Source organism: Schistocerca gregaria, chromosome 2 (assembly GCF_023897955.1).
Source record: "Schistocerca gregaria isolate iqSchGreg1 chromosome 2, iqSchGreg1.2, whole genome shotgun sequence".
Taxonomy (NCBI): domain Eukaryota; kingdom Metazoa; phylum Arthropoda; class Insecta; order Orthoptera; family Acrididae; genus Schistocerca; species Schistocerca gregaria.
Genome location: NC_064921.1, coordinates 122,191,796 through 122,214,586, shown reverse-complemented (window position 1 = coordinate 122,214,586; position 22,791 = coordinate 122,191,796). Strand labels below are relative to the sequence as shown.

The 22,791-nt window shown below is 38.2% G+C and overlaps 1 protein-coding gene across 1 annotated transcript in view; it reads left to right on the top strand.

Moving 5' to 3' along the window:
- Window positions 1-22,791, top strand: part of LOC126336485 (dynein axonemal heavy chain 7) — a 978,012-nt gene that overhangs the window by 210,946 nt on the left and 744,275 nt on the right. The window contains exon 4 of the mRNA XM_050000228.1: window positions 8,613-8,762. Within this exon, the coding sequence (XP_049856185.1) occupies window positions 8,613-8,762 (150 nt within the window). The remainder of the gene's footprint in view (window positions 1-8,612; window positions 8,763-22,791) is intronic.

Genomic DNA, 22,791 nt, shown 5'->3' with positions numbered 1-22,791 from the left:
CACCATCCAGACCCTACATGCAGCACCAGACAGATCACTTCTCTCCCCCAACCCTTCTCCTTCCTCACTTCACTGCAGATTGCTTTTCATGTGACAATCACTTTCTGGTCAGAGTTACCGGTGGTAGTGGTTAAGTGTGCATGAGCTGGGGTGTGCTTCCCTGTGTGAATGTGTGTATGTTTTCTTTGCTGAAGAAGGCTTAGGCTGAAAGCTATAATGTGTAACACTCTTTTGTCTGTCTGCAACTCAAAAGTCATGTTTAAGGTGAGGAGCAATCTATCCTTTTCTATATTTTACCTTCATAACCCACTTGTGGAAAGATTGCATTTTACTTATATGAATGTGTATCACAGCTATAGATATAAACATTATCTTAATGGTTATGAAAAGGACAGAGTGCTACTCACTGTCTAGATGACATGTTGAGTTGCAGACAGGCACAATGAAAAGAATGTTACACATTAAGGATGAAGACACACACACATTTACATAAGCAAGCACACTTCACACACACACACACACACACACATACACACACACACACACACACACACACACACACACACACACACACACAATATCTCTGGCAGCTCAGGCCAGACAGAAACTGAAATACATTGGACAGAAGCAACTATGTGTAATGGTGTGGGGAAGGAGGGGGGGGGGGGACAAGCTACAAATGAGCATCCCCCCTAGTCACCTAATAGTAGCATGGATTGGAAGCATTGAACTGCATCCTTTATCAGGGCTATGATTATATATCATCATGTCATGAAATTAGTGTCATCCTACTCGAGACCCTTCCCACCCCTTCTAAAGTGGTGTTCTGTTTCCCACCCAACCTCCACAAAATCCTAATCTATCCCTACACCACTCCCAATCCCAATGCCTTGCCACAGGGATCATATTCCTATGGAAGCCCCTGATGAAAAAACTGTCCAATTCACACACCCAGCTCTTCCTGTCCGTTAATGCTCCACCAGCCAGCACTGTTTCCTCTTTGAGTATAGGTATCCTTTAATAAATACCTTAAAGATGTGGAGCACCAACCATTCAAGATTTTTTGCCTGTTGTTGTTGCTTTTGCCTGTTAATGTATAACTTGACTAGATTCTCATACCTGAAATGTCTCGTTCATGATGGGACTGATGGAACACAATGTGTGAAAGAATGAATTTACAGTTATAGTACAAAATCATGCTATTGTACATTCATAAATTCTTCTGCAGAGCAGAAAGGGTTGTCAAGCAGACACGATTTTAGTTTGTGTTTGAAGTTAATTTTAGTATCCGTTAAATTGTTTATGTCACTAAGGGATTACATTGAGATCAAATACAGAAGTGCTGGAGGAGGATGAAGAAGGAAAGGTGATATAGATTAGGAAGAGGGTTGGGAGTTAATGACTGGAATGTGGAATATGCTCACTTGTTGCAGGCTGGCAAGCTGGAAAATGTGAAATAGGAAATGATGAAGAAAAAACTGGATGTGTTAGGTATATGTGAACTGAGATGGGGAACTAAGGGAGAGCTGGGTAGTGGAGAGTACAAATTCTTTTACTGAGGCAGGGAGAAGAGTGGCAACTATGGTGTGACAACAGTGATAGGAAAACGGCTGATGAAAAATGTTTTGAAAGTGGAGTACATTAGATACAACAAGAAGGATGTCACTTTAATACAGATATAGACACAAAAAATTTTGCAGATTAAATTCACTTGTGATTGGAAACACATTGTTTGAGCATCATGAAAGACAAAGGTATGAATGGATGTCTAGGTTGAATACACCAACCTGATAATATAATTCAGAATAGATATAAAAACTGCCTGAAGAATGACAGAGCAGACAAAGATTCAGACCACAACTTGGTGGTGGCAGACGTACAAATAAGATTGAAAGGAGAGGAGAGAAAAGGAAAACCAAGAGAGAAATTTGACCTAGAAAGACTGAAGGAAGAAGCTAAGGATGCTGAGTTGGGAAGCATATTTATGTCAAAGTGAGATAAAGGGCCCAACACAGAGTGTGGAAATGAGAACTGGAAGAGAATGAAACAAAACTTAAGGAATCTACAGAGGAAATTGTAGGGGGCAGAAAGTTTGAAAGAATAAGGAAAGAATGGGTAACAAAGAGTGCTGGAGAAGATGGAAGAAAGAATCAAATGGAAGATGGTAGGATCAGAGAAAGGGAAAAGAATGTACAGAAAGCTGAATAATGAATTAAGGCGACAAACAGAAAGCAAGGAAGACATGGGTGAAAGAGAGATTTAAAGAAATAGAGAAAGAAGAAAAGGAAGGAAAATATGAAATGATGTACAGATTACCTGCTGACCTACTCTATGAAGCAATGAAAGATGTGGGAAAAGTATGAAGTGTATATATGGTATATATGATGGTGATCAAAAAACCGAATGACATTGAAATAGAAGAGGAGAGAAGAGTTATAGAAGTGGACACCCAAAGCTTGTTGCATCTTGGAAGAAGAAGTAGAAAGGACTTTGAGGGAGTTGAAGAAGCATAAAGCAAGTGGAACTGATGGATTATCAGCAGAATTGTTTAAGAGCCTTGGGAGTAATGGTGCAAAAGAGTTAAATTATCTATGTAATAAAGTATCTGCAAAAGGTGAATGGGCAGATGAATTTCTCTTCGCAGTAATGATACCAATTGAGAAGGAAAGTAATGACAAGGAAGGTGAGAATTTTGGGACTTTAGGTTTGATTTCTTATGCAGGAAACGTTCTACTAAGAGTTATGAATAGAGGACTTCACAGAAGACTGGAAAAAAAATTATTGCTGAGGAACAGTATGGATTTAGAAGAGGGAAAGGTACAAGAGATGCAATTGGACTGCTGAGAATTGTAGGGTGAGAGGTACACTGAAAGAGGAAGGGGAGTTTATACTGTTGCCACTGACTTGCAGAAAACCTTTGATAGATTGCAGAGGAGTAAATTAATGGTCATTCTAAGGAAGGATGGTGTCAACTGGAAGGATATAATGCTGATTATGAACCCATACCTACAACAGTAAATACGAGTACAAATTGTGAATGAGATGCCAGAGGAAAGGACAGTTTGAAGGGGAGTGAGGCAAGGCTACTGTCTTTCCCAAATACTATTTGACATGTGTATGAAACATATTATTCAGAAATGTTTGAAATGAAAAAGAGGAATGCAGGTTGGTGGTGGGAGGACATAATGTATACATTTGGCAGATATGGTGTCATTGGCAGAGAGCAAAAGAACTATGATTGGAATGTTAAAAGAATAAAACCTGTGAGGAATTGAGAATGTGAATTAATAAGAAAAAGACAAAATGTATAGTGATAAGAGCAAGACATGTATGAACAGTTATAAAGGCAGGACAGAATATATAGAAGGAGGCTTCTATTATGTGGATGTATGGACCTGAGGAAGACACTGACAAAGTGCTGTGTATGGAGTGTGGCATTATACGGAAGTGAGACATCGGCCCGGGGAAAGAGGAAGAAAGAACAGAAGCATTTGAGATATGAATTTGGAGAAGGATGGAAGGGATAAAATGGGTTGACAAAATGAGAAACAAGGAGGTGCTGAGGTGACTGGAAAAATGGGTTGACAAAGTGAGAAATGAGGATGTGTTGAGAAGAGTGGGGCAACAGAGAGAAATTGTAAAGGTACTCAGGAGGAGGAAACACAATTCACTTGGACATTGGATGAGAAGAGATTGTTTACTGATTGATGCTATGGAAGGAAAAGAGAATGTAAGAAGAAGAAGAAGAAGAAGAAGAAGACGACACATAAGATACCAAATTGTGGTATTAAGATAGGAAACAGATATGAGAAAATGAAGACGGTAGTAAATGACAGGCCTGCAAGGAGAGCTACATGTGAATACCTGCCCCAGGGCAGAATACTGATGGTGATGATGATGATATCACTAACTAGGTGATCAAAGATTTTTATGGCTGAATACTGCTCTCCTTTTGTGTGACACTAAGGAGGGATGATGATGAGTGCAAATTAATCTCCTACTATTATGTTTATGAATGTTCAAACTATGATCATTGACACCACATTTCATGACTAAAAAATGTACTATGAGGCTGTTGCCAGTATGCCATGCTGTTTTAAAGCTGACTGCAAGAGGTTGTGGACTGGACACCATATTGTGTACTTATTACACTCTTTTATCCAACAAACACCTTATTTGTGAATGATGAGTTACCACTGAGTCTCTTGAGTGCTTAATATAAACACCTAAGAATTTAGACTATTCTGTTTCATTTGTTAATTTAATATTACAAATAATTTTTAACGGTGTGCAGAGCTAGTGGCTGTACTGAATTCATGTATTGTTTATTGTTATTATGTGTATATGGACCCTGTTGGATCATACATTACATTTATGATTCGCCTTTCTAATAGCCCATATAGCTTTCATTCTTTCACTATGTGCTTTTTTCCTTTCTTGGTCCCTGATCTTTTAGGGACTTCAGTCTTTGGCTTTACTACCCATCTATTTATCTTCTGATGGTAAAGTTTCCTATCTAGTATGTTCGTTGTTCCTATCTAGGACTTTTCCAAGTCATATTTGACTTCTTCTATCCATGGAATGTTCTTCAGTTTTGCAGTGTAAGTCAAAATCTTGTGAGTTAGCCTTGAAGATGGGAGTCTACGTTGTTCTTTAGTTTTGCAGTGTATGTCAAAAATCTTGTGCGTTAGCCTTGAAGATGGGAGCCTATGAAAGTTTCCATAGAATTTCAGCCTTTGTTTCCTGATGTATGTGGCAAGTTGACAGTTGTTGTGTTGCTTTGTGTGATTTGAGTCTGTACCCCTCCTCTGTTTTATCTGTTCCCAACATTTTCCTCATGATCTTTCTTTCCTCATTCAAAGTGTTCTCCAGATTGCCTTTTCTATTAAGTACCAAGGTTTTGCTCATGTACAGCACTTCAGATTTCATCACTGTGTTATATTGTTTGAGCTTTGCATGAATGGTTATACATTTCTTGTTGTATATTTCACACGTTCTAGAATATGCTCTTTGAGCTTTTGTAACCGAGCTTTCTGTGCTTGCTTTTCCAACCTTGTTGGTTCCATGATCTCACCGAGATATTTAAATTGTGGACTTGTTTGATCTGCCTGTATTTTGTGTTCAGTTCCTGATGTCGAATTTAGTGCAAATGAACCGGATCTTCTTGAATGAAATTTGTAGTCCACCAGTTATCTCAGCGCATTCCTTGAGGACTTCAATCTGTTTGATCGCTGTATTTTTGCAGGCTGCTAGTATCACTAGGTCATCTGTGAAGGCTAAACAACTGACCTTGATGTCATCATTATTTCATTCAAGTTGAATGGGTTCCCAGTGGCCCTGGGTTTTCAGTTCTTTCTCCCATTCTTGGATGACTTTATCCAGAACAGTGGTGATGAACCAAATATTTTTAAAATTTAAATTCAATGATAATACATTTGCACCAAAGCAGTTATTAATTTTCAGAAAAATATTATTTATACACTCCTGGAAATTGAAATAAGAACTCCGTGAATTCATTGACCCAGGAAGGGGAAACTTTATTGACACATTCCTGGGGTCAGATACATCACATGATCACACTGACACAACCACAGGCACATAGACACAGGCAACAGAGCATGCACAATGTCGGCACTAGTACAGTGTATATCCACCTTTCGCAGCAATGCAGGCTGCTATTCTCCCATGGAGACAATCGTGGAGATGCTGGATGTAGTCCTGTGGAACGGCTTGCCATGCCATTTCCACCTGGTGCCTCAGTTGGACCAGCGTTCGTGCTGGATGTGCAGACCGCGTGAGACGACGCTTCATCCAGTCCCAAACATGCTCAATGGGGGACAGATCCGGAGATATTGCTAGCCAGAGTAGTTGACTTACACCTTCTAGAGCACGTTGGGTGGCGCGGGATACATGCGGACGTGCATTGTCCTGTTGGAACAGCAAGTTCGATTGCTGGTCTAGGAATGGTAGAACGATGGGTTCGATGACGGTTTGGATGTACCGTGCACTATTCAGTGTCCCCTCGACGATCACCAGAGGTGTACGGCCAGTGTAGGAGATCGCTCCCCACACCATGATGCCGGGTGTTGGCCCTGTGTGCCTCAGTCGTATGCAGTCCTGATTGTGGCGCTCACCTGCACGGCGCCAAACACGCATACGACCATCATTGGCACCAAGGCAGAAGCGACTCTCATCGCTGAAGACGACACGTCTCCATTCGTCCCTCCATTCACGCCTGTCGCGACACCACTGGAGGCGGACTGCACTATGTTGGGGCGTGAGCGGAAGACGGCCTAACGGTGTGCGGGACCGTAGCCCAGCTTCATGGAGATGGTTGCGAATGGTCCTCGCCGATACCCCAGGAGCAACAGTGTCCCTAATTTGCTGGGAAGTGGCGGTGCGGTCCCCTACGGCACTGCGTAGGATCCTACGGTCTTGGCGTGCATCCGTGCATCGCTGCGGTCCGGTCCCAGGTCGACGGGAACGTGCACCTTCCGCCGACCACTGGCAACAACATCGATGTACTGTGGAGACCTCACGCCCCACGTGTTGACCAATTCGGCGGTACGTCCACCCGGCCTCCTGCATGCCCACTATACGCCCTCACTCAAAGTCCGTCAACTGCACATATGGTTCACGTCCACGCTGTCATGACATGCTACCAGTGTTAAAGACTGCGATGGAGCTCCGTATGCCATGGCAAACTGGCTGAAACTGACGGCGGCGGTGCACAAATGCTGCGCAGCTAGCGCCATTCGACGGCCAACACGTCGGTTCCTGGTGTGTCCGCTGTGCCGTGCGTGTGATCATTGCTTGTACAGCCCTCTCACAGTGTCCGGAGCAAGTATGGTGGGTCTGACACACCGGTGTCAATGTGTTCTTTTTTCCATTTCCAGGAGTGTATTTTCAAGTGGTGAAGTTACTCCATTACACTTGACTGTAGTGATAAGCACAGAGAACTATCTCCTCTTCTTGAATAAGTGATGGGAGATCATTTATGTTCAATAAGAGCAACAGTGTACTCAATATGAATCCTTGAGAATGGAAGATGATGGAAGATCATTTATATATAACAAGAAAAGCTGTGGACCCGATATCAATTCTTGTAGTGATTATTCATCATTCCGAAGATTATGCTGCACTGTGTATGCTCCCTGAGTTTCTTAATGTAACATAGCATCCTTTAGGTAGGATGAAACCCAGTTACCAGCAAGATCTTTGATACCATAATATTTGAGCTTCTGTAGGAGAATACTGTGATTTACACAATGAAATGCATTTGAAATATCACTGAAACTACCAGTTGGCAGTATTTTGTCAGTTAAGTTCCCTATAATCTCATTTGTGAATTAAAAATAATATTTTTTATGGAGAGACCATTTTTGTAACCCATGTTGTGACTGACTAGGCAACTTAATTTGAGAGAGGTGTATTATGGTTGTTTCTTACATAATGTTATCCACTACCTTCAACAAGGAGGGAAATAGTGAGACTGATTAGTAATTGTTGATATGTGACTTACAGTTCTTCTCATGAAGGAGTCTGATGAAGGCATATTTCAGTCTGTCTGGAAATAGCTGTTGTGATAGTGATATATTACATAAGTGACTTTTAGTACTTTACTTGAGATATTATAAACTTAATGAGGGTTTTGGCTTTTGAGGAAGTTATTTACACTTTTCCCTAGAAAATGGAGCTATTGTGACCTGACTGTATGTGCATGTATGTTACATTGACATTCCTTCATAGTAAGTACCCAGTTACAGTGGTCCTTAAGCATTCTTAAAACACAAGGTTTTGTTCAGTAGTTCCACATGTCTTTTCCCCATCTTAGACAACCATTTACCCTCATCCTTTGAATTTTATGTGAAGTATTTTCTCAGTTATATAGCCCCCAATTCTAGCATTATGTTGCTTCTAGCTTCTTATGCCTAAAAAAACTGATCTAAAGATTCTGAACATCCAATCCAACCTAATCCAGTGCTTTGTGTCTTGTAAAACCTGTTGTCTTCACATTGTCTGATGGCAAACACCAACAGATGCCTCAATCTAGTGAGTAATGCAAAGACATTTTTGTAAACATGAAACTGCCTCTTTTTGTGTTTTTTATTTAGAGTGGAAAACAGGACTATGTTCTCAACCTAAACATACAGTTTAGCAATTTTATGAAGAGAATAGATTGCTATGCACCAGGCAGTAGAGATGCTGTGGCGCAGACAGGCACAGCAAAAAGACTACTAAACACCTAAGCTTACAGGTGGAAGACCTTGTTCTGAAGTAGACAACATACACACATTCATGCAAATGCAGCTCACACACAGTTGGTCACTGTCTCCCGTTGCTGGGGCCCCAGCAACAAGAGGCAGTGACCAACTGTGTGTGAGCTGCATTTGCATGAAAGTGTATGTGTATGTTGTCTATTTCAGAAGAAGGGCTCCTAGCTGAATGCTTACATGCTCAGTAGTCTTTTTGTTGTGCCTGTCTGCAACTCAACATCTCCACTATATGGTGAGTACCAATGTAGCTTTTCCATAATATTACTGTTATTTGATTTTACTTAACATATAGTGTTTGTTATACTGATAATTCTGTATGTTGATTTTCTGTTTCAGGGAAGCAAGAAGAAATTACTACCAAATCCTAAGCATCGGAAGAAAATGGCAAGCTTTTATAACTGTGTGTCTACTCTTATGTCACTCCAGTTACAGTCGCTATTTTTAAGTTCAGTTAATGATTACACTGAGCTTATTTGTGACGTAAAGGTAAGTGGAAACAAAGAGATATACAGTGAAACCCCTATTTTATGTTTTCGTGTGGTTCAGACTTGTTGTTGTTGTTGTCTTCAGTCCTGAGACTGGTTTGATGCAGCTCTCCATGCTACTCTATCCTGTGCAAGCTGATTCATCTCCCAGTACCTACTGCAACCTACATCCTTCTGAATCTGCTTAGTGTATTCATCTCTTGGTCTCCCTCTACGATTTTTACCCTCCACGCTGCCCTCCAGTACTAAATTGGTGACCCCTTGATGCCTCAAAACATGTCCTACCAATCGATCCCTTCTTCTAGTCAAGTTGTGCCACAAACTTCTCTTCTCCCCACTCCTATTCAATACCTCCTCATTAGTTATGTGATCTACCCATCTAATCTTCAGCATTCATCTGTAGCACCACATTTCGAAAGCTTCTGTTCTCTTCTTGTCCAAACTAGTTATCGTCCATGTTTCACTTCCATACATGGCTACACTCCAAACAAATACTTTCAGAAACGACTTCCTGATACATAAATCTATATTCGATGTTAACAAATTTCTCTTCTTGAGAAACGCTTTCCTTGCCATTGCCAGTCTACATTTTATATCCTCTCTACTTCGACCATCATCAGTTATTTTATTTCCTAAATAGCATAACTCCTTTACTACTTTAAGTGTCTCATTTCCTAATCTAATTCCCTCAGCATCACCCGATTTAATTCGACTGCAGTCCATTATCCTCGTTTTGCTTTTGTTGATGTTCATCTTATATCCTCCTTTCAAGACACTGTCCATTCCGTTCAACTGCTCTTCCAAGTCCTTTGCCGTCTCTGACAGAATTACAATGTCATCGGCGAACCTCAAAGTTTTTACTTCTTCTCTATGAATTTTAATACCTACTCCAAATTTTTCTTTTGTTTCCTTTACTGCTTGCTCAATATACAGATTGAATAACATTGGGGAGAGGCTACAACCCTGTCTCACTCCTTTCCCAACCACTGCTTCCCTTCCATGCCCCTCGACTCTAATAACTGCCATCTGGTTTCTGGACAAATTCTAAATAGCCTTTCGCTCCCTATATTTTACCCCTGCCAACTTTAGAATTGGAAAGAGAGTATTCCAGTCAACATTGTCAAAAGCTTTCTCTAAGTCTACAAATGCTAGAAACGTAGGTTTGCCTTTTCTTAATCTTTCTTCTAAGATAAGTCGTAAGGTCAGTATTGCCTCACGTGTTCCAACATTTCTACAGAATCCAAACTGATCCTCCCCGAGATCCGCATCTACCAGTTTTTCCATTCGTCTGTAAAGAATTCGCGTAGTATTTTCCAGCTGTGACTTGTTAAACTGATAGTTCGGTAATTTTCACATCTGTCAACACCTGCTTTCTTTGGGATTGGAATTATTATATTCTTCTTGAAGTCTGAGGGTGTTTCACCTGTCTCATACATCTTGCTCACCAGCTGGTAGAGTTTTGTCATGACTGGCTCTCCCAAGGCCGTCAGTAGTTCTAATGAAATGTTGTTTACTCCGGGGGCCTTGTTTCGATTCAGGTCTTTCAGTGCTGTCAAACTCTTCACGCAGTATCTTACCTCCCATTTCGTCTTCATCTACATCCTCTTCCATTTCCATAATATTGTCCTCAAGTTCATCGCCCTTGTACAAACCTTCTATATACTCCTTCCACCTTTCTGCCTTCCCTTCTTTGCTTAGAACTGGGTTGCCATCTGAGCTCTTGATATTCATACACGTGGTTCTCTTCTCTCCAAAGGTCTCTTTAATTTTCCTGTACGCAGTATCTATCTTACCCTTAGTGAGATAAGCTTCTACATCCTTACATTTGTCCTCTAGCCATCCCTGCTTAGCCATTTTGCACTTCCTGTCGATCTCATTTTTGAGACCTTTGTATTCTTTTTTGCCTGCTTCATTTACTGCATTTTTATATTTTCTCCTTTCATCAATCAAAATACGCAAAATTGAGGAAAATGCAGTGTCGAGGAAAATGCTAAAAATCTCCCAAAATACGAGCAATAACACACTTAGTTGACATATATGGTTAAAAATCTCAGTCCTCTCCAGTACGTTGTATGAAATCTGTATAAGTAAAGGAATTTAAGTGTACAGTACCATGATTATACAATAATTTCTGGTAATGAATTTTATCAGTGTGTAACAGCAAGCAAAAAGTCATAACAACATTGAAATTGGTGTCTAGGTACAAGGTAATTAAGCTATTTTTCAACATGCTATGACCATAAATTATACAAAAAAACACATGTTTCTGATAGATCTTTCATTTGTGTTCACCCAGACAATAACAATAATTGATGAATATGGTGAATTAAAAGGAAAATATCACAGCACCTAAGTGGTTAAATAATAAGCATAACTGTGGAAATCTGCTTAATGACAAAATTTGCCACCATTGCTGTTACTGTTTAATGCTTTTCCTATGAGCCACATTTTAGATGCTCACCATCATCAAAGTGGTATTTTAGGCTTAATGAAAAAAAGAGACGTGAAAAAATGAGTTTACTTCCCCAGTTGACATTAAAAGCTTATTAGAAGTTGGCTCAATGAATTTCTATGTGCTGTGTAAAATGTAAATTTGAAAGATAGCTCAGGTTTACAGTTTTGCTTTACACTATCACTGCTGCCAATCTTTACAATCTGCAGGTGTGGTACAAAGTACCATATTTACTCGAATCTAAGCCGCACTTTTTTTCCGGTTTTTGTAATCCAAGAAGCCGCCTGCGGCTTAGAATCGAGTGCAAAGTAAGCGGAAGTTCTGAAAAATGTTGGTAGGTGCCGCCACAACTAAGTTCTGCTGTTGAATGTATGTAGCGCTACACAGGCACGCTTTGCAGGCACAAGGATAAATACGGGCACCAAAACCTCTGCGTCAGTAAATAAATTTTAAAAAAAGGCGGAAGATGAGCTATTTTCTCCGTCGCAAGTTTCGACCACTGCATCTTCATACATTATCCAACGAAGTACATACAAATTCCGTATTGTTCATCTTCGAATCTAGCATCATTTCAATGTACTATGAAAATCCGACTGGCAAGACTGTTTGGGATGTTTGTCAATATGGCCAACTCTACATTCTGAATTTTTTCCTACCTGTGAGAAGAGATGGTTGCTAATAGGAACTTTTATGTATTGTGAAACTTTTATGTGTTGTGAATCACATGCAGTATTGTCTTCACCATAAGAAAAATACGAATATAAACATTTTTCCATGTATTGTTTCGTGTTTGCTGCTATCTCATTTAAATCCTGTCTGCCTAATAAACTACAAAACTAGAGTGAGACAACAGCAAACGCGGAAGAATGTACGTATCATGTCATATTTATATTCGTATTATTCTTATGCCTAATAGTGGTACAGTCAGAAATGAAGCACGGCAATCGACTAGATTTTTAAATCTAAGATGACTCTAATTTCTGTGCAGAATGTAATGTACGAAAGAGGCGTCTGCAAAGATTTTCAAACGGAGAAAATTTTTCGCTAAACTCTCGTTCAGAACATCATCTATCACACGCAGTGTATTATTTGGTTCTTGTTGATCATTATCGAAGAAAACAGCAGTGTAAGTAACAACAAATAGCAGTCTCTTGCCATTGTTTCGCTAATGATACGATTCCTCTCTTTTGTTTTTTAATTGTAAGCGGAGGTAGCGTGCACAAAAGCAAGCCATGTCGTGAGCGGCGACAGGTTGTAAACACACATTATCTGAAGGCGACAAACAATGCATCACACAGTACAGTAATGCATTTTCAGCTTAGAGTGACGTAAACACCTATAACAAAGAGAACGACACTTTATCAGATCAAAGAAAAATAAGCAATCAATTCAAACCAGACGAAGCACGTAAAAAAGGAAGGGTACCCGTATAAATACGGACGGAGCGCCTGACGCATAGCAATGGCTACCTGGTAGAGCTTAACTGCTAAGCCTACGACTCGAACCAAACTACTGTAGCTGTATCATCATTCATTCGACCTAAATTGTTTCTCATATTACAATGGACCAACTTTGTTTCGATTTGGAGGTGCGGCCTAAAACTTTTTTCTCCCCTTGAATTTCGAGTCTCAAACTTCAGGTGCGGCTTAGATTCGGGAAATTTTTTTTTCCTTGATTTCAAGTCTCAATTTTCAGGTGCGGCTTAGATGCGAGTGCGGCTTAGATTCGAGTAAATACGGTATACATGTGAGTAGTCTATGTAGTAGTTGCAACTGTACCATGCCAGATTTCAACACAAAAGTCTTTAAAATGTGCTACCACAAAACTCTTGCTCTGTTTCCATGTGACGTCTCTGACATGGCACATCATGTACATCGGAATTATATTTTCAGCGCTTCGCAGAATGCTTTCACCCCTACCTGCACTCCTGTCATTGAAGGGCAACTCCCCCTCTTCATACATCTACCAGGCAAGCTCATTTTATGTGTGTTATTGTGGTGTGGTGGCTATGCTGGTTGTTGGTTGACTTAACAAGTCGCCAGCCAATAAGAGCTCACTAGCCGGAAATGGCTGACATTACCTTTATTATGATTGATCATATTCTTTGAGACTCAGTGTTTCAATTTAAAAGGTTGATAATCGATATTGTTGCTGAATACAGTGCACTGGAAATACATGCAAAAAAGTGAGACTGAGTGATAAGTGGCACAAGAAAAGGCTGGGGCTGATCCCCTTTATTATGCATTGGCTGTCATGTTTTTCATTGCTGCTGCAATTTAGCTGTAGCAGTATCATAATTGTGAGGTGAAGCTAAACATTGCAAGTTGTATTGGCAATGCCAATTGTGGATTACATCAGCGTTTCCTGTCTCATATCTCCACTCACTGCAATGACCTAAAATATTACCTCAACTCCACCACCACCTGTGGAGAGAACCATCTGTCTTCTGTGCCACTTATAACTTGTTCAGTCACATAGAATGTCAAAAGGAAGCAAATGGCACATAGTCAAGTGAGCTGTCGAGTAAGAACTTAGAGCCGAGATAAATCTTACTAGGAACAAACATAAAACCAGGAAATTTTTAGCACTGATCTAATGGGTTTTTCACAAGGTCTGCGAATGTAAAATCAGAGAATTTAAAGTCAAAGTTCCACTGTATGTGTATAAGTACATCAAACGTATTATATATCTGAGAGAAATGGAAGAGTTCATAGAATTCTTCTGTAGAAAAAAGTAGGTATTATAAAATAAGCTACATCTGCTTGTAATATTCAAAGAGATAGAAAATTGTTACTTTAACAGCCTATAGCTCAATAGAAATTGATAAATGACTTCAGAATACCATTGTCTTTCAGAAAAGAGATATGATCCCCATAATAAATTGTTTGTGTGACTATGTTGTTCAAATGGCAGCAATAAAGCATAATCATCAACAAGCATGGATCCAGGGTTTGGTTCAAGGGTTAGGGGTGGCGTTAGAGTTAATTACAATCTCATCCCACTCCTTCCTTCCTGTCTCCCTCTCTTCCCCCACCAAATATGACATCCCAATATCCCCAATTTTAACATATCATAGATACCTATTATTTTAATAATATCAGTAAAGATTTGTATGTATCCAATTTTTTTTTTTTTTATTTTTTTATTTTTTTATTTATTTATTTTTTTACTTTACTCCATGTTTGGCAGTTCCTTGGGCAGTGAGTAGTAGATAGAGTTCACCAGCAGGTGCTGCCTGCAGCTATCAGTGCTGTATGGAGTAAGCGCAGGAATCTCAAGAGTACTACATCATCATGACACTCATCAACAAAGACTAAACAGAACAATGTTGTTAAGAACTCAGTCACAGAAATTCAACATTACTGAAAACTGATGGCCATTATTTTGAAGAAAATAGTAGACAATAAGATTTTATGATTAATGGACAATGATATACCCAGAACTTTATCCACCTTTCACATGGCAACTGTGTTAGAAGCTAATCTGAGATAACTGCATCACTGTAACAGAAGAAATGTGAAAGGGTTCAACTTGGATAAACAAGACACAGTTCCAAAAATTCAGAGTGAAACAAAGACTTATTAAAAAGCCATTGTAGAATATATTGCCATTCTCACATCGTGACCATGATGGAAGGTGAATGACTTTGCAATAATTTAAGGAATTCAGACTATGTCACTACATATGGAAGTGATACAGTACAGTGATCAAGGCTGAGCAGGTGTACAACATAAAAAGAAAAGAGGACTGTTTGATAATTTCAGATTTATGTAAGACTGAATACTGGACTAAATGCTTCAATTTTGAAATGAAATTACAGATTTTGTTAAAGTGATATTGTAGTACTGTGATTAAGTGGTGTGTGTATTATTGGTATGTAATGTTTACACCAATGAAGGATCAGCACTTACTGAGAGTAATAGTTATGTAATGTGTCAAGAAGTTGTCAAACGCTTCATAATTTGAACTTCAACCCTCAAGCAGACACACCTGTGTATTAAGTGAGTCAACCACAAATAACACTGTATTGTACCATTCCACTGCTGTTTTATAATTGCCAGACAGTACCTATTCCTTCATTATTGCTTCAGCTAAAACAGTGCTAAGTTGTGCTGTCATACGTCCAAGTAAGCAGCAATAATAAAAAATAAACAGTAAGCTGGGTGAGAAAAAATTTGCACTCTGTGCAAGAAAATGACCCAGTTTCCGAACTAGTAACCCAATCCCACAATGAGGCAGTTGTGCAGGACTATTTATGTGTGCACAAGGATGAATTGTCATATATCCCCAGCCACCTCAGTTACCAGATCTCAATGTTATTGAGCCTTTGTGGTCTATTTTGGAGAGAATTATGTCTGATCACTATACACTGCCATCAGTATGTTACCTGAAATTACCACTATTTTGCAGGAAGAATGATCTAATATTCCCTTGAAAACCATACAGGACTTGTAGTTATCCATTCCAAGATGAATGGAAGCTGTTTAAAATGCCAGTGGTTTTCCTACACTGGTTTAGGTGTGCTAATGTGTTATGTTCTTGGTGTATAGAGTAGAGAATTGAGACTAGATAAGTTCCAATTTAATTTTGATTAGACATACTTGGCATACCCTCAACCATATTTGTTAAGAGTGATTTTTGTCCTTTGTAGTGGGAACAATTTGTAGAATTGCCATGAGTGCTCATGATACACTCAAGAGCAAATTTATTGTAATAGCTGAGACTAGTGTAAAGAACCAGGGAGTTTTAATTGTTGCCAGACTATATATTCACCATTAAACTAAATTTGTACTTTGTATGGTTAAGAGAGACCATTAAAAGGAATGGCATATGGCATTAGTAGGAACTTACCAATAAGCTGAATCGAGTTTCCTTATTAATTGTGACAACAGTTGGGAAGAATAATTAGCTAGAAGCTAACCCCTGAAGTGGTGGAGATTTGCTTTAACTGCTTAATTGATAGGGATCAAATGATGGTGACATTAGTAACTTTTTTGGTGGATGAAGGCAAGATAAGAGTATGATACACTGGCGCTAGATTTCAGCATGCGTAACAAATTGAAGTGACAATAAAACCAGTTACTTTGTAGTATTGAAATAAATTCATGACCCGTTTGTACAGCAGCTATTTGCTCTATATAAAGACCCATTACAATTATTCAAAGAAAAATAAAATTATGTTTTTAAAAGAAAAGCTTGTGCTTGGGTAGCTCGGTTGGCTGTGCACTTGCCTGCAAAAGGCAAAGTTCCCGAGTTTGAGTTTCGGTCCGGCACACAGTTTTAATCTGCCAGGAAGTTTCCTATCAGCTCACACACCGCTGCAGAGTGAAAATCTCATTCTTAAAGAATAATCTCACTTTAGTAAAAATTGAATGCATCAGAATCTTAACCTCGAGTGTTTTTCATAACGCAAGCAGGCACGCAAATGTACTTTATACAAATGTAAAGAACAGCTGTCTTTGTGTTATCAAGGGAAGCTTGTATGAGCAAAATTACCCTTTAATCTAAGTTTAATATAACAAAACAGACTAAATTATATTAAAAGCACTGTTTGATTAATTAATTATAAACTTTTATTGTATGGCTATGTTTACATGGGCAAGTCCTACCCACTGTAATATCCTACTCGCAGCATTAACCAATGCAGTTGCATCAGATCAGAGCCAGTTGCTTATCTGATTAGTAATGATCTCATAGACAACTGCCCCATTGTGGGACTGATCTGCTAGCTCATAATCTTGGTCATTTTCCTGCACAGAACATAAATTTTTTTCACCCAACTCGCTGTTTATTTTATATTAATGCTGCTCACTTGGATATATGGCAACACTGTTTGTCACTATGTTACCTGAAACAATAATCAAGGAATAGGTATGGGCTCACAAATGTGAAACAACAACGGAATGGTGCAAAACAATTTTATTTATGGTGTGTGTACTTTATACATAGGTGCACACACTCGAGGATTATATAAGAAGTTATCCAATAAAGGTAGAAAGATACACTGGCTAAATGAAAAAAATATTGAGTCAGAACCCCCACCAGCATGATGAAGTCAGGATGCAAGACTGAAGGTGAGACCTTTGGTAGGGGCAAAAAAAGATGTGCTCCTGCTTAACTTTCTAATATTCAGAACTTCATTTTTCAAAAGCAAAGTAGACACAGTAACAATACTGTATGTATCATTGTAGCAGCCATTATTGTGTGTAGTAAAGTGCTTTGTGTGCTGTTGAGAGTGATAGTGGAGACAACAAAAAGACTAGTGTCTCATAGTTTTGTCACTAAAAGCAACATCTAACAGAAATGTGTGACAATAAGTATATAAACATTATCAGTGACAAGGATTCAGTAACTGAAATGAAATGTTGCAAAGTGATATTGAAGCTCTAAAAATAAAGTGTGCATCCTTAGAACACAAATACAAAATCCTGGAGAGCAGCAATAATTTAAAAGTGAATGAAAACAAATGTACTGTAACTGTTAAATCACATGACCCCAAGAAATGTGCTGCAGCTGAAAAAATAGAAAATGACAATTCAGGTGAAATTAATGTATGAGCACCAATGTTCCATAAATATTCAAAACCCAAACAAAAAAAAAGCTTGTGTCTATGTTGAAGACTGTTCTGCAGTGTTAAAAATCACAAAACAAACACAAAATCTCCAAAGAACAATTCTTCAGCCATGCAAAAACAAATACTCAGAGACAGCCATGCATGCAATGTTTCAAAGTTTGTATCAAACTCTGCTAAGGAGAATGTGAGTGTGTCAACTGTAGTTAAGGCTGGAGTGAAATTTAGAAATGTAACCATTTCTCATAGCGGGATCAAACGATGTTTACTCCAACGAGGCTAGTGCATTTTTAAGAAATCTGATTGTTATCTTGCAGTTGCTATCGACTACAAATGTGATAATAGTGAATTTACCTCTGAGATTTGATATGGCGGTCTGGTCTTGTGTACATAGTGAAATTTGATGAACAAATCAAAAATTACAACATTTCTGCTCCATGTTTAAAAATGTAAGACTTATAGATGTCAACAGCTATGAAAACACTAGTTTCACAACACATGGTCAACATTTAAATCTATCTGGTAAAAAGAGACTTGCGTCACACATAAACAATGCTATTGACATCATAATTTGTGAAAGCAGATGGACTATCATCCTAAATCCCAACACGCAGGGAAACTAATGGAAAGGGCCAACTCCAACTTGATTTGACCCAATATAAAGAATCCAGAACAGGAGGAAATTCAAAGAGACAAACTAAAAGTACCATTAAGGCTCATGCACTTAAATATACATAATGTCTGCTTGTGACTGTGTATGTGCGGATGGATATGTGTGTGTATGCGAGTGTCTACCTGTCCTTTTTTTCTCCCTAAGATAAGTCTTTCCGCTCCAGGGATTGGAATGACTCCTTACCCTCTCCCTTAAAACCACATCCTTTCGTCTTTCTCTCTCCTCCCCTCTTTCCTGATGAAGCAATCATTGGTTGCGAAAGCTTGAATTTTGTGTGTATGTTTGTGTTTGTTTGTGTATCTATCAACCTGCCAGTGCTTTCGTTTGGCAAGTCACATCATCTTTGTTTTTAGATAAATATACAATATCTTAGAAATAAGCTCAATGATTTGCAGACTTTTGTAAATGATCATTCACCTCATGTAGTTGTGTTAACTGAGCATGGACTGGAATCTGGGAAAATTATTTACTTTAAACTAGATGGCTATTTCCTAGGAAATAGCTACTGTAGACAGCATCATAAAGGTTTAGGTGTAGCAGTATTCGTTAGAGAGCAGCTCAAAGAAAATAAATTAAACCATCTAGATCTGTATAATAATGAAGGCCTGACTGAAGTGACAGGCATTGAACTCCGTATCAAAGGTTGCGGGAAGGGCATGATGAAACAGAAAATTATTGGGATTTATTGTTCACCATAATCAGAAGTAGGGCGTTTCATAGATATTTTTAGTAGAATAGTGGGACACAGTGACCCAAATGAGGTAACAATACTTGGTGACTTGAATATAGAGGCAACATCTTGCAATAACTCTAACAGCAGGCTAATCGATACCCTTAACTCCAATAATCTTATGAATGCAGTAAATTCAGATACAAGAGTAACTCAGTCTACTTCTAGAAGAATAGACTACATAATATGAAGTAAAGAGGTAAAAGATAGTATTAGATGCTGGAATGTGACTTCACTACTCAGACCACAAATGTCAATTTGTAGACAATGAACACACCAGCACCCAGGAAAGGACTCAGGTCTTAGAACACAAAAGAATGCTCAAAGAGAAAAATATTAATGCTTTTAAATGTAAACTAGCATCTGAGGAATGGCAACTAGTTCTTCAGCAAAAAGGGCCCCAATACAAATGGTCCAAATTTTATGATATTATTTTGCAATATCTTAATTTTTGCTGCCCAGTGAAAGAAATTAAGAAAGTAGTAACTCACAACCAAAACACCAGACTTACTCTCCGAGCTTACATGATTAAACTCAAGCAAAATATTGATGATCTAAGTGTGCTACATAAGTCATCTAAATTGTAGATGTTTAAGGATAAGTATAATCAAGCTAAAAAAAAAACAATTTCAGGAACAGCTCACAAATTTAAGAAAACAGATACTAGATAAGGAAGTAGCTCAGTCAATAACTATAGGAAAGGCTTAATGGAATATAATAAATAGATATCGCAAAGCCACCCCAAAGTTAGATGCTCAAATTGACAGAGTCCAACATGAAGGAAACCTTATTTATAATTCAGATAAAATCTGCAGTATATTTAATGAATATTTTAGATCTTCAGCTGTGAATCCAGTTAATAACACAGGTCTGACTTGGATGATAAAACCTTACCCTAGGCTGGAAACTGCTTTTGAATTTAAGTAAGGGAGTGTGGAGGAAAAAGGAAAAATAATAAATAACTTAAAGAATAAGACCTCATCTGGCTGGGATGGACTGAGTAGTATTATAATTAAAAAATTCAATAAGGAGTTAGTTGGAATAATTACCCATATGATCAACAGTAGTATCAGGGAGCACAATTTTCCAAATATATTGAAGGAAAGTGCAATTAACCTTTGCATAAAAAAGGATCTATAGGAGAGCTATCAAACTTTAGGCCCATATCACCAATACCAATTTTCAGTAAAATATTTGAAATTGTTTTGTTGACACAACTTTATTGATTATTTCCAAAGAATAACTTACTAGCAGAAATACATCATGGCTTCAGAACGCATCACAGTACAATTATGGCAATTACCAAATTTCTCCACAAGGTGTATGATGCCTTGGATGAGGGAATGCAGACAGCAGGAATATTTCTAGACCTTACTAAAGCATTTGACTCAGTGAACCACAAGCTACTACCAAGCAAACTGGAAACTTACAATATAAATGCCACCCATACAACTACTGAACACTTATCTAACCAATCGTAAGCAGTGTACAAAGCTGAGTTATGAAATTAATGATCAGATCAAACATTTCCAATCCAGCTATGAAACAGTGAAACAAGGTGCATGCCAGGGCTCCATATTGGGCCCTTTCCTTTTGCTGGTCTACGTTAATGATTCAGATGCACCTCTGTATTCCCAATTAGTAAATTATGCAGATGATACCCCACTCTTGTTCTTTTGCAAACAAACTAATGACTTGACACTGGCTGCAACTGATGACTTAAGTCAAATAACTACTTACTTCCATGATCAAGGTCTAGAAGTCAGTATTAGCAAATCCCAGCTATTACCATTTAAACATGGTAATTCACACCAATCCTGTATTGATAATATAAGTGGCATCAAAAAAGTAGACGCTGGCAAATGTAAATTTTTGGGGATATATTTTGTATGCAATAAAATCAGCAGTACACTGCACTTAATTAGCAAACTATCAAAATTAGTCTCTGAATGAACATTAAAAACTGCTTATTATGGGACAATATTTGCATATATTAATTATGGAATAGAGGTATGGGGATGTGTTGCTGATACTCACATGAACAGAATCCTAACACTGTAGAAAAGAGCAATCAGGGCCATGCATTGACTAGGATACAGAGATTCATGTAGGTAAACCTTTGTACAACATAAATGTCTAACCGTATATTCCTTGTATCTGTACAAATTAATAACATTCTTTGTGGACCATAAAAATAATGAAACTAAGTGTTCTGATGTGCATACCCATAACACAAGGAAAAAAGATTGCTTCTTCAGAAACAGAACTAAACTAAAGACAACAGATCATAGTCCTTGGATTAATGGCCAGATATGGTTTAACAAACTGCCAAATGCTATAAGATGCCACAGAGGTAAAGTATTCAAAAGGGAATTAAAATCATTCTTAACTCTGAAATGTTTGTACTCACTGAATGAATACTGATATTAAAATATATCTATTCTTAAATGTAGGGCTAACTCCTCTATCTATATGATGTACTATTCTGAGGTGATTGTAATATATATTATTTTTGTAACAAAATGCTGTAAATTCAAATACCTATACAATGAAACTAGTGTATGTTGCATTATGAAGTACCGTACCATATATTGCCAAGTGCATCACCCATAACTGGCTTCTTGTACATGTGAATTGCAAATTCCTACTGTTTGTACAAAAATTGTATAAAAATGCTATGATGTTTGTAAAAGTCACCAGTTGGTGACTATATGCAAAAGAGATAATAAATAAATAAATCTGCTGATTCACTTGACATTTTCTTGTTGTTTCCATATGAGAGATTTGCACACAGCATCTCTGATTGGAGTCCAGGCAGTGATCACATATAACAGCAAAACTTGCAGCATCTGAAGAAAATAGCTGGGTCAGTAATCAAAATATTGTGAATAACGAGGAAACAGAAACTTAACAGAACAACCAGAAGCCCACCATTAACTTTGAGGTTTGCTGGTGACATTGTAATTGTCAAAGTATTGGGAAGACCAGCTGAATGGAATGGATAGTGCCTTGAAAAGGCATTATCTGTTGTACATTAATAAAAATACAGCAAGGGTAATGGAATATAGCTGATTTAAATCAGATGATGCTGAAGGAAGTAGATTATGAAATGAGACACTGAAAGAAGTAGGACATTGTAATTGTCAAAGTATTGGGAAGACCAGCTGAATGGAATGGATAGTGCCTTGAAAAGGCATTATCTGTTGTACATTAATAAAAATACAGCAAGGGTAATGGAATATAGCTGATTTAAATCAGATGATGCTGAAGGAAGTAGATTATGAAATGAGACACTGAAAGAAGTAGGTGGATTTTGCTGTTTCAGCAACACGATAACTACTGATGACCAAAGTGGAGATGATATAAATTGCACACTAGTTGCAGTAAGAAAAGCATTTACAAACTTAAGGAATTTGTTAACGTATAATGTAGATTTAAATATTAGGAAGTCTTTCCTTGAAAGTATGTTTGCAGTTTAGCCTTGCATGGAAGTGAAATGTGGTTGATGTGCAGTTAGGGAAAGAAGAGAATAGAAACACTTAAAGTGTAGTGCTACAGAAAAAAGCTGAGAATTAGATAGGAAGATCTATTAAATAATGGGGAG